This window comes from Protomyctophum bolini (genome assembly GCF_963924005.1).
Source record: "Protomyctophum bolini genome assembly, chromosome: 21".
Lineage (NCBI taxonomy): Eukaryota > Metazoa > Chordata > Actinopteri > Myctophiformes > Myctophidae > Protomyctophum > Protomyctophum bolini.
This window is the reverse complement of record NC_137882.1, coordinates 2,118,626-2,131,220: the sequence shown is the minus strand read 5'-3', so window position 1 is coordinate 2,131,220 and position 12,595 is coordinate 2,118,626. Positions and strand designations below refer to the sequence as shown.

General features: G+C 40.8%; 1 protein-coding gene across 1 annotated transcript; it reads left to right on the top strand.

Annotated features, from left to right (window-relative positions):
- Window positions 1-9,550: 9,550 nt before the first annotated feature.
- LOC308336022 (formyl peptide receptor-related sequence 4-like) lies at window positions 9,551-10,648 on the top strand (the record flags this gene model as incomplete). Its single annotated transcript, XM_080793264.1, has 1 exon — window positions 9,551-10,648. The coding sequence occupies one exon, from the start codon at window positions 9,551-9,553 to the stop codon at window positions 10,646-10,648; it is 1,098 nt and encodes a 365-aa protein (XP_080649390.1).
- Window positions 10,649-12,595: the final 1,947 nt, after the last annotated feature.

The window sequence follows — 12,595 nt, the reverse complement described above, 5'->3', positions numbered from 1 at the left end:
CAGGCTGACGGCCGGCCTCGCCTCCCTAAAGGAAAAAACAAACAGGCAGTATAACCACATAGCCTAACACTTCAGCGGTCCCCAACAGTGTGTACACACTGTTAGTTTTCGACAGGGGGGTCAGCAGCCCCTGTTCCCCGGCCCTCAACAGAGCGATAAACGCAAAGCCACAGCAGGCACAGCCTGGGGGGCACCTGGGCGCGCCTGTAATGGGATGTCACCCACCAACTCTCCCTCTCAGGTGCTTCTCACCTGACTGGGCTTTGATGGAGATTTCTCAGGAGGAGATGTTGGAGACAGTGATGGGGATAAATGTATACTCACGTTTTTTTTTTTTACGGACGGGAACCCCTTTTGGTGTTTTAAGGATTATATAATATATACTTTAGCTGATTGAAAAAAATAGCAGATCTACAAGCTCATAGTGCAGCACGTCGAGTGCAGCTTGTATAGATCTGTAATTTTGTTTTAAAGATTGTGAAATTTGTGTTGCAAATCTTTGAATATATATTCTTAAATATATATTCCTCCCCCCCGGCTGGCCAGGGGGGAGGAAGTTTAGAGACCAGGATTACTGCATGTTTTTGCAAGTGCAAGTGATTATTTTTCTAAGTGCTGGAGTTTGGAAGCACTCGATGTACGTCACTGAACGGCCCTGCGTTCCACCTGTTTCGAATTGGCACATAATGCAGGAGGCAGCAGCGCGACCCATTAATAAAAACGAGTGCTTCCAAACTGCAACACTTAAAATAATCACGTTGCAGAGGATGTCTTGACAGAAAGTATAGCTCATAACATCTCTACGGTTGGATTTTTATGAGAAACAAGCTCGGCAGATTGAAAAGAGGATAATTCAAGCTTGGACTACAGCCGCAATGTTGGTGAGTTTAACGTCGTTTAAGACAAGCAGATCGCAAACCAAAAAAAGATGAGTGGGGAGTCAATGGAGGGTATTGCAACTCTAGATTCATCCCATTATTTAAAAAATCTAGAGTTGCAAATTGCGGCTATAGTATTAAACAACGTTAAACTCACCAACATTGCAGCTCTATAGGCCAAGCTTGCATTATCGTCTTTCAATCTGCAGAGCTTTTAATAGTTTCATAAAAATCCGCCGTATAAATGTTATGAGCTACTTTCTGTCAAGACATTCTCTGCATTCCTTTACCCCTCACATAGCAGCACTATGCTTTGTCATCTGGGTGATTCAGTAGCACATAATAGGACTATGATGATAATAACTATAATAGAAAGTTATACTATGCAGATAAAAGAAACTTAACAGAAATGCATTTAAATGAACTATTTACTGGACAATATACAACCTACAAATGTGACTGAGACTGCCATCGCGAAAATTCCAGCTTTTCACCAGAGGAGAAAACTTACTTAATCGTCTTCGTGCTAGGTAGGTCTTCACCAACGAACGCCAATGCTGTCTGTCTTCCGCCCAATGTTGCAGTTGGCCCCAGCAGGTCCACCCCAACTCCTTCATTTCTCTCCCCACCGATCTTCTCCAGGTCTCTGGAGGAGAAAAACATATTTTTTATTTATTTTTTTCAAAATGAGTTTATAGCACAACCAGACTCTTCACATACTAGAGGCTAAGCATGTCTGAAATAAGTGTCAGAGCTGAAATTGACATGTAAATATGAAATAAATGCTTAAACATTTAGCTAGGTGCAATGTTAGAGACCACAGAAGACATGTAAATATGAAATAAATGCTTAAACATTTAGCTAGGTGTAATGTTAGAGACCACAGAAGACATGTAAATATGATATAAATGCTTAAACATGTAGCTAGGTGTAATGTTAGAGACCACAGAAGACATGTAAATATGAAATAAATGCTTAAACGTGTAGCTAGGTGTAATGTTAGAGACCACAGAAGACATGTAAATATGAAATAAATGCTTAAACATGTATAGCTAGGTGTAATGTTAGAGACCACAGAAGACATGTGAATATGAAATAAATGCTTAAACATGTAGCTATAGGTGTAATGTTAGAGACCACAGAAGACATGTGAATATGAAATAAATGCTTAAACATGTAGCTATAGGTGTAATGTTAGAGACCACAGAAGTGAACCTTTTCAAGCGTTTTCTCAACTCACTGTTTCTCTGCCAGACATTACTCTATAAGCCATATCTCCAAAACCGGTGGGTCAAACTGAACAACCAATATGTCAATTTGAAGCCATGATTCCCTGCTTTCACATGAGAGATGACACACACACACACACACACACACACACACACACACACACACACACACACACACACACACACACACACACACACACACACACACACACACACACACACACACACACACACACACACACACACACACACACACACACACACACACACACACACACACACACACACACACACACACACACACACACACACACACACACACACACACACACACACACACACACACACACACACGTACCTGCATGTATGATCGAGTGAAGTTGACAGACGCTCCCTTTCCCGGTTCTAGTGGAGGCTGTGGAGACGCTTCACGACGAAGACTGATGAAAAGAGGGGGGGTCCGTGGGGTGTCTGGGGTTCAGGCTGAGGGCCGCACCGCGCTGCTTTCAGGGGGCCCTCCGACGAAATCTGATGAACAGGTGGAAAACAGGGAGACCATGAATATTAAACCATTGAAAAAAATGGGGGGAAAAAATCCTTTTCTATATCAGTGGTTCTCAAACTATTTCATGTCAAGGACACCTAGAATAATATGTAATTGCCCCCCCCCCCAATTAACGTATACATATACACATAAGCAAAAACACACTTAATATTATTTATATTTATAACTGTTGTTCTGGGACAACAGAACTGAAAATATGTCGCCCCAGAAGCAAGTGGAGAAGTGTAAACAGCAGAGCCATGATATACTGTACACTGTTTAGGTGTTTTAACTTTAACTTGTCCATTACAAGTCTGAAAGTCTCTCAGTTGCACTGTGTGGTAAATGAACTTAGGCCTAATTATGTGTCCAAAAACTGAATAGCAGGCTGACAGTTAATTGTAGCTATGTTGACACGACAGCGTCGACACAATAATACTAGCATTTCAGCAACTCGCGTCAAGAATATACAGTGATATAGTTTAAGTAGCTAGAGCTATAGCTTAAGTAGGGTTTTTGACACACGGAAAGCTCTAGTATTGTTAAATAAAATAAATATCCATAACAGCCATTAGCCTCCAATGCCCCGACACAAAACAAACACAGCTGTACAACATAGAGCCATAATTACCCGAGTAAAGTTTCCCCAGTATAGTTAAAAAAAGGCACATTATTTTGCCATTAAACGCTAAACACTCACCTAAACAGAATTCCCTCTTCTTTAAGCTGCTTTCATATTATTCTCTCTTTTTGAATTAACGTGTGACGCAGTTTATTATTGTTTTATTTTCGAAGCTCCCGCTTTTTCTTGTTCAGTGCAGCGTGTGTGTGTGTGTGTGTGTGTGTGTGTGTGTGTGTGTGTGTGTGTTGAGTCTACCCGCTTCAAAAAAGGGACTCTCCAACTCCACACTTTGATATTAAACAAAGCAGTAGCAGCCTAGCAGGCCTACAGTTTTATAGGAAAACAGATTATGTACAAGCTCACCTGTCACCAATAGGGCAGTTTAGTTATTATTATGACTGTTATAGGCCTAATTATGTGTCCCAAAACGAAATAGCAACGCCAAGCTGACAGTTGTAGCTACGGACGGTATGTTGACAACTTGACACGACAGCGTCGACAAAATGGTTGTAATAATACTATAATTTCAGCAACTCCCGTCAAGAATATACAGTGATATAGTTTAATTAAGTATAGAGCTATAGTTTAAGTAGAGTTTTCGACACACGGAAAGCTCTAACATTGTTAAATGAAAGCCGTATAAATATCCATAACAGCCATTAGCCTCCAATGCTCTGACACAAAACAAACACAGCTGTACAACATATAGAGCTAATTACATAACTAAAGTTTCCCCAGTAAAGTAAAAAAGCCACATTATTTTGCCATTAAACACTAAACACTTACAGAATGCCCTCTTCTTTAAGCTGCTTTCATATTATTCTCTCTTTTTGAATTAACGTGTGACGCAGTTTATGTTGTTGTATTTTCGAAGCTCCCGCTTTTTCTCGTCCAGTGCAGCGTGTGTGTGTGTGTGTGTGGTGAGTCTACCTGCCGCGTCAAAAAAGGGACAGATCTACAAGCTCACAACGCGCTGCCACGCGGACGCGGTGTGAGCTTGTAGATCCGTTGTTGTGTTGGCCAGCCGCATTATGGTGAACTTTGACTTGGAAGGAGCCGACCAATAGCAGGAAGGAACGAAACTCTGTGCCTTTATGTCTTCACATGGGATTTGTAGTTTTCTTTAAGTTTCCTGGCGGTTGAGATGCATTATAGGGCAGGGCTGTAGGCTAACTAAACTAAACTAAACTATGATAAGCCAGGCTACTTATTTAATGATTGATGAACTGAAATGACTCATGATGTGTGCATGCCTGTTTTGGACCAATTGGACATTTGGGCCCATATGTAGTATTAAATATTAGATGTACTGTAAGGAAACACTATAGTTATTTCAGCTGCTGTTACCTTAATTTTCTTCTTGTTTTGGTTTAACCCTCTAGCACCCAGAGTTGCTTTTTAGCAACAAATTTAATTTAATTAATTACTAAATTATTATTATTTTTTTCTGTTCTTTTTTCACCTAAACGTCATCAGTGATGTTCATTGCAATGCCATTTCAATGCCATTGGTCATGATATTTGCATATAAACACCCCCCACAGAGGCTGAAATTCACACAAATAAATGTCTGGACTCTGTGCGATTTTGAACATTTTTTAACCTAAGACTTTTGACCTTTACCCTAATTAAAAGTAGGTAAAATAATTGTAATATGTTTTTTTGTGATCATTAGAATGTCTAGAACATGTTTTATTCATTATTGTGAAAGATATCCCCCAAATGTAAATTATTAATTTATTATATTATTATATAATTATTATAAAATTATTATAAAATTTTCATCAAACTTTATTTTTTTATTTTTTTTAACATATTTTTTTGTGTCAGTCCTAGTAGTACAAAGTAGTAGTAAGGTTGAAATCAATTTTTTGCAAGTAGAAATGAATGCGGGTGTTAGAGGGTTAATAGTACAAACGTGTCCATGCTCCGTGAAGCCTCCTTTTGATCAACACATTGCTTCACATCGTTATATTCACCTCCTCCGTGTGTCACTGAGAAACGACTCTAAATTACAAAATAATGTCACAGAAGACTCTTTCAATATGCCTTGCACGATTTCAACCTTGTTCAGAACTGGCTCCACAATAATAAATTACTGTTGAATAAGAGGAAGTCCTGACTCCTGCAGCATGGTGTTTGGCACACGACACAGTCAAGCAAGCACACTTGGAATAATAATAAATAATAATAATAATAATAATAATAATAATAAAACTTTATTTGTATAGCACCTTTCATGACATGAAATGCAGCTCAAAGTGCTTTACAGAACAATGGAGAATAAAAGAAAAGCAAGGCAACAAGATTAAAAAAAACAAGCAGTAATGCAATACAGTGAGGACATGAATAACAAAAAATAAAAAATAAAAGATCAATTAAAAGCAATAATGTTGTAGAAGTGAGTCTTGAGCTGAGCTTTAAAAATGTCTACAGAGGCTGCCAGACGAATGTACAGTGGGAGCTTGTCGAAATTCCAGAAATTGCGGAAATTGCGGAAATTGAAAATTGCGGAAAAAATGCAAAAAAGAAAATTGCAAAATTGCAATAAAATTGCAAAATTGCAAAGTTGTGTCACTTTGCCCTGGCTGAGCTGGGAAGGCTGACAAAAGGGTGAATTGCAAAGTTGCAAAGTTGCAAAGTTGCAAAAAAAAAGAAAATGCAAAAAAACTGCGAAAAGAAATTTGCGATATTTCTTTTTGCAAAAAAATCGAATTTGCTATTTATTTTTTTTGCAAAATTGCAAAAAAAATTGCAAAATTGTAAAATTGCAAAGTGTGAATTAAAAAAGGGCCGTGCGGCAGCCTCGAAGCCATGCAGGTCTGACACATGCACACTCACGCAGACGCACGCACACACACACACACGCACACACACACACACATACACACACACACAAGATTAATCTAAGAGGTCATCGCCACTCGTTAGGCGCCGGGCTCTGCCTCGCACGCCCACGGTGACCTCGTCCAAACAAATGGCGCCGCCATGACGCGAGGGGCCAGGGGCCGCCCGCCTGCAGCCTCAGGGGCCAAACGCATCGTCATCGATAAAACGCCGTGGTGCTTAGGTTCAGGGCAGGGGCATTGTGGGTAATTGTATAGCGCGTTAACCTCTTAACTGAGTTCGACGTGAACAATAAACTGTTTCCCTGGGGATTATTGTCATGTCGTTGCTGTCAGGTGGAAAACCTTGTATGTCCAAAACCTCTTTAATATTAACCCATTCTGACCTGAGATCAGATTCTAAAAATGTCTTCTACCTGTACATCCTGACAGTTTTCTATTCTGACCTGAGATCAGATTCTAAAAATGTCTTCTACATCCTGACAGTTTTCCATTCTGACCTGAGATCAGATTAAAAAAATGTCTTCTACATCCTGACAGTTTTCCATTCTGACCTGAGATCAGATTCTAAAAATGTCTTCTACATCCTGACAGTTTTCCATTCTGACCTGAGATCAGATTCTAAAAATGACTTCTACATCCTGACAGTTTTCCATTCTGACTTGAGATCAGATTCTAAAAATGTCTTCTATGTCAGTCGTTCTTCGATTTTTCAAAAATAGCAGATCTACAAGCTCGTAGCGCGCCACTCGGTGGCGCGCTATGAGCTTGTAGATCTGCTATTTTTCAATAGCTAAAGCATAACATGATGCTGACACCACAATGGGTTCCCGTTCAGAATGGGTTAAAACCTGAGGATGATTCTATATACAAATGTCTTCTAAATCATGACGGTTTTCTGAAAAACCTTTATGTGTTTCTATGTCAGTGGTTCTCAACCTTTTCATGTCAAGGACCCCCAGAATTATCTGTATTTGGCCGCGGACCCCCCATCTGCAAATATGTTGTTCCAGAGACCCCCGCCCCAGAAGCAAAGATTTGAGTTAAAAACGCTCCGAAAGAAAATATATTCAAAGGTTTGCGCCACATTTTCATGATTATTCAAAAATAGCAGACCCTACAAGCTCGGCTATGAGCTTGTAGATCTGCTATTTTTCGATAGCATGAAGCCATAAAATATAACATAATGCTTAAAACACCAAAAGGGGTTCCCGCCCAGAATGGGTTAAACAAGTGTAATGTTTATAAGATCAATACAAGTAAATTAATACATGATAACTTTTCCACAGTAGTAGCTTTTTCATGTTTTCCTATTATTTTGCATATTTTCCTACATAATGCCTCATTTGCATATTTAAAAATGTAAAATTTGTAATTCAATCAATCATTGTCTTCGTGTAAGTACAGTACTCAACTGGGGAAGTTTCAGGGTGACAACAATCTAATATATAGGTATGGTTTTATCCACTCAATTCATAATTAACGTTCCAATTATGGAGCTCTGGCTCATGGACTAAGAATCACAAAGAACTGAACCGGTTCCCATTTAGACTCTAAATCAATGTTAAAAAAGGCCAAATCAACATTAAATTTTAGAGGAATCCCACCCCTAGAGTGGTGCTACTCCGTAACTCTCACTCTCAAAGCGTTTGACTTGGCAGCCCTAAAAGTGTCACGGTAGCAGAGTGACTGAACCCAAAATGCAGAAAATAGGAAAGCAAGCATTAACTTCAGGGAAGCCCAAAGTCCAAACATTTCAAAAGCACAAAGCAAAGGGCAAAAACAAAACAAAACAAAATCCAAAACTAAAGAAAGCACAAGGCCAACACAGGAAGTCCAGAAATGCAAAAACATTACAGAAAGGAGAAGGAGGATTTCCAGGTACAGCGGAAACACCGAGATGAGCACGGAACAATGATTTATGTACTGACAGTTTGTTGTGTGCAATGAGTCCAGTATTTATAGCAAACAGGAAAATAAAGGGTTCACAGGTGTGTAATGGGGGCTGATGCAGGGCTGATGAGAGTTGGAGACAGGTGTGCAGTGTGATGGAATGGAATGAGGGAGTGGCCATGAGGGAGGAGACATGGGTCTGTGGAGTGACAGACCATAACAAAAAGCGCTATATGAATTTGAGCTATTATTAATATTATTAAAAAGGACATGCAATGAGTGCAGGGCATTTTCTTCACCTCATGTGGCACGATGTCATCTGTGGATTGATGAGGTCAGATAAGGAATAAGAAAGATAATAAACAGTCACTACTGTCTTTAGGGACAGAGCTATGACATCGCTGAGCAAACAGAGGACCCTACTGTAGATTACATGATACTCAAAGGACCCTACAGTAGATTACATGATACTCAACACGCATGTGAGTTCATTCTCACTTATAAAGATTCCAAAGGTTAGTTCCTCAAGAACACAGACTCACTAAACCATACTTAAAAGATACTTTCATAAGGGATATTACATGTTTACTTCTCAGAAAGCAGTTTTAGACAAATTCATATTATTTTTATAATTATTATTATTATTGCAAAACAAGGCTTGCTTTCAGTGTGTTTTTGTGTGTAGGCAGACCATGCATGCGCACACGCACACACACACACACACACACACACACACACACACACACACACACACACACACACACACACACACACACACACACACACACACACACACACACACACACACACATATAAAGTGTCCTCACTGGCCAGTGGCCACACTTCTACCAAGACTCGTCTCTGGCTGACGTCTCTTCAGCACTTTGAAACAGGTAACTATGCTTTTTATTATAATGTCTTTATTATGACATGCAATGATTGATATCTAGAATATATATAGAGCTGTTTAAACCATTGAGACATGAAGGCTGATTCTTCAAAAAGCTTTCTAAATAATTCTACAGAATTAATTACTAAATCCAGAGTTAATTAATTAATTACTAAATCCAGAGTTAATTCATTAATTACTAAATCCAGAGTTAATTCAGGCTTTTTGGTGACATGGAGGACCCCCAAAATGATCCATAATATTTGATCATGGAACACTCGGTCAAATTATTTTTATTTCAATTTCTTTAAAAAAAAATGTTCCAATAATAGCAGATGTACAAGCACGCAGTGTGGCACGGAGTGACGTGCTGTGAGCTTGTATGTCTGTTATTCTTAAGAACCATGCACGCACGCACGCAGGCACTTTTGACGTATATTTGTACTTTATTTGAGTATTTCCCATTTCCAATACTTTTACTCCGTCTTGGATCAAAGTATTGTACTTTTATTCCACTACATTTATTTGAAAAGCATAGTTACTAGCTACTTTGTAGTTGAGTTCCACAAGCATCACTGAAGTGACGTTGTGCGCCAGAGAATACATGGTGTGATAAAACAAAGCTTTTTGTTATTATTATTTTTTTCAGGATGGAGTACGACTGGAACAAGATCTACGCCACCATCTACCTCACGTCCGCCGTGGTCTTCGGCGTGGTGTGCGTCCTGGGCGTGCTGGGCAACGGCGTGGTCATCTGGGCCGCGGGCTTCAGGATGAGGAAGACCGTCAGCACCGTGTGGTACCTCAACCTCGCCGCAGCAGACTTCCTGGCCACGGTCCTCCTGCCGCTGAAGATCACGCGCAGCGCGCTGCACTTCCACTGGCCCTTCGGCTGGTTCCTGTGCAAAGTGGACGCCGTGGTGTTCGTGGTCAACATGTACGTCAGCATCTTCATGCTGGTGCTGATCAGCGCGGACCGCTGCGTGTGCGTGGCGCGGCCGCTGTGGGCCCGGTGCAGCCGGTACCGCTCCGTCAGAACGGCCTCCTGGGTCAGCGTGGGCGCCTGGCTCCTGGCCGCGGCGCTCAGCTCGCCGTACTTCGTCTACTCGCACACGAAGACGCCGGCGTCTCACCTCGGTGAGGTCTGGTGCCTGGACCCGTACGCCTCCACCGTGGGAGGAGTCACTACCAACTTCCTGGCGGGCTTCGTGGTCCCGTTCGCCGCCATCGTCTCCTGCTATTCCGTCATCGTCCGCCGGCTCAGGAACAGGAACAGGAACGCGAACGCCACCCGCTCGCGCTCGCAGGCCAGCCAATCGGGTCGCTCCTTCAGGATCATGGCGACGGTGGTCGCCGCGTTCTTCCTGTGCTGGCTCCCGTTCCACGTGATCCGGCTGGTGAAGCTGGCCAACCGGCTGACGGAGGAGCCCGACGACACGCTGGCGCTGGTGATCCGCTTCGGGTTTCCCGTCACGCGCTCCCTGGCGCTGCTCAACAGCTGCCTGAACCCGCTGCTCTACGTGGTGTTCAGTCAGAGCTTCACGGACGTGTTCCGGTGCCGGTCCATCCTGCGGGTTCTGGAGAAAGCCTTCGCCGAAGTAGAGCCTCCTCATGTTACCGACGACAAGACTCCCAAAGAGAACCAGATGATCCGGTCCGCTCCGCCCGGAACCACCCAGGACCTGAAAGGAGAGAAAGGAGAACTGATCTCCTTAGATAGCATGTCTGTAGACTTAGATAGCATTTGATATACAGACTCATAGCATGTTGTGTGTATAGACAGCAATATAATTGCATTGTATGTAGTCATAGCACATATTAGGCCTGTCAAAAAAAATCGATTCGAGTTAGAATCGCGATTCTAATGCTGTCCGATTCAGAATCGATTCTCATTTTCCAAAAATCGATTTTTACAAATGTACCTGTGCATGCAATGCATTATGGCCTGGGTTTCTGCATAGTGCATTTACTACCAGCTAAGCTAAGCCTGCCAATTGTATTTATTTTACACCTGTTTTAATACTAATGTATTGTTCTGGTATTGAGTGAGAAGAGATTTTGTAACTTTTGTACTGGTTCAAATTTGTGCAAGCTAAATACATGAGACATGTTCTTACTCTTGGATTTAACCTTTGTGTGTTTAAATCATTCAGTTGATAAAACCTTTACAATTATACAAGCTTTTTACTAAATGTACTCTGCTTTCATGCCAGAAGACTGGAGTAGATCATGCTAAAATTCTATTTAATTGTTTTTAATAAAATAAAATAAACTGCTTTAGAATCGAAAAAAAATCTTTTTTGAATCGAGAATCGGAAAAATCGAAAAGATCGTTTTTGAATCGAATCGTCACCCCAAGAATCGGAATCGAATCGAATCGTGGGACACCTAAAGATTCGCAGCCCTAGCACATATGTATAGCATAGTATAGTATATATACGTATAGTTTATATTTATAGTTTCATTATATAGATATTCCACTGTTACAATGTCCACCATTGTTGATTTTCCAAGCTGGCATGGAATGGAAACAAGCCTGGTTTTATCTAGCATGAGTATTATAATGACTCAAATATTAAATAATCTGCACATCAGCGCCCTCTCCACCTCAGGACATTGTGGTACTGCAGCTAAAACTGCTTTCAAAGTCCAGAAAGAAATGACAAGGCCTGGTTATATCAGAGTGGTGATTGAGGCTCAAACCATTAAATATTACTTTGAGGGACATAGACAATATGATTATTACATGTTAAAAACAGTTTTAAAATGCACGTTATTTGCGCTTTAAATTAAAAAAAAAGAGTCAGGAATGAGGCGTCTTGCTCCCTTTCTACTGATCTTTGTCAGGAGTGAAACTGTAACACAGTAAAATGTACAAATACAATCGACTGTTAAGAGTCACATGAAATAATAACACTCAAAACGAACAAATCACTGGCTTTCTTCAAGACAGGCCTAAAAATTCACCTGTCTGCAGGTCAAAGGGAGAGGAGGTGATCGCATCAGCCGCTTTTGTGTGAATAATAACCCCCTTCCGATTAACCGTCGGCCCCAACCTGTGAATACTGTATATTTCATGTTTAGAGGAAATGTATGTGTTGCTTTAAATTATTATTATTGTTATATCACTTACTGTTACTGTGTTAACTTATTATTCATGTCATGTGTGAGTGGATACTAGGACCCGAATGGAAACAAGGCCGCAAGGTCTTTCTTCGGTGAGATCCTTTTTTTGAACAAAGATGCCTGACTGTACATTGTGCCGTTTGCATTTATGGTTGCCAAATAAAATATTCAATCAATCAATCAAACAGACTTTTGCAAATAGTCTACCAAACTGCTGCAAAACTCTACAGCATGCAAGTCATCAAAAAGCAGTTAAACAATTGGCATTTAAATAATCAAACCAAAATCTACATCCTTACATTCTTTGCATTAAATGGAAATAAACATTACACTTAACAAACAGTGCTCTTTCTGTAGTGTCAAACAGCACAGCTAACCTCTCTCTTCACAGCAAACATGTTTCTGCCTGCTCTCCCTCACACACACACTCACACACATGGAGTCTCATTGTACTGATTACCCCTCAACGCAGCTTACACACAGGTGACAATCAATCAGGTACAATCAAGCAGGCTGGGGTCACTTTAACCTATAGGGTCGCTTAATAGGCACACATTAATACTACAGAA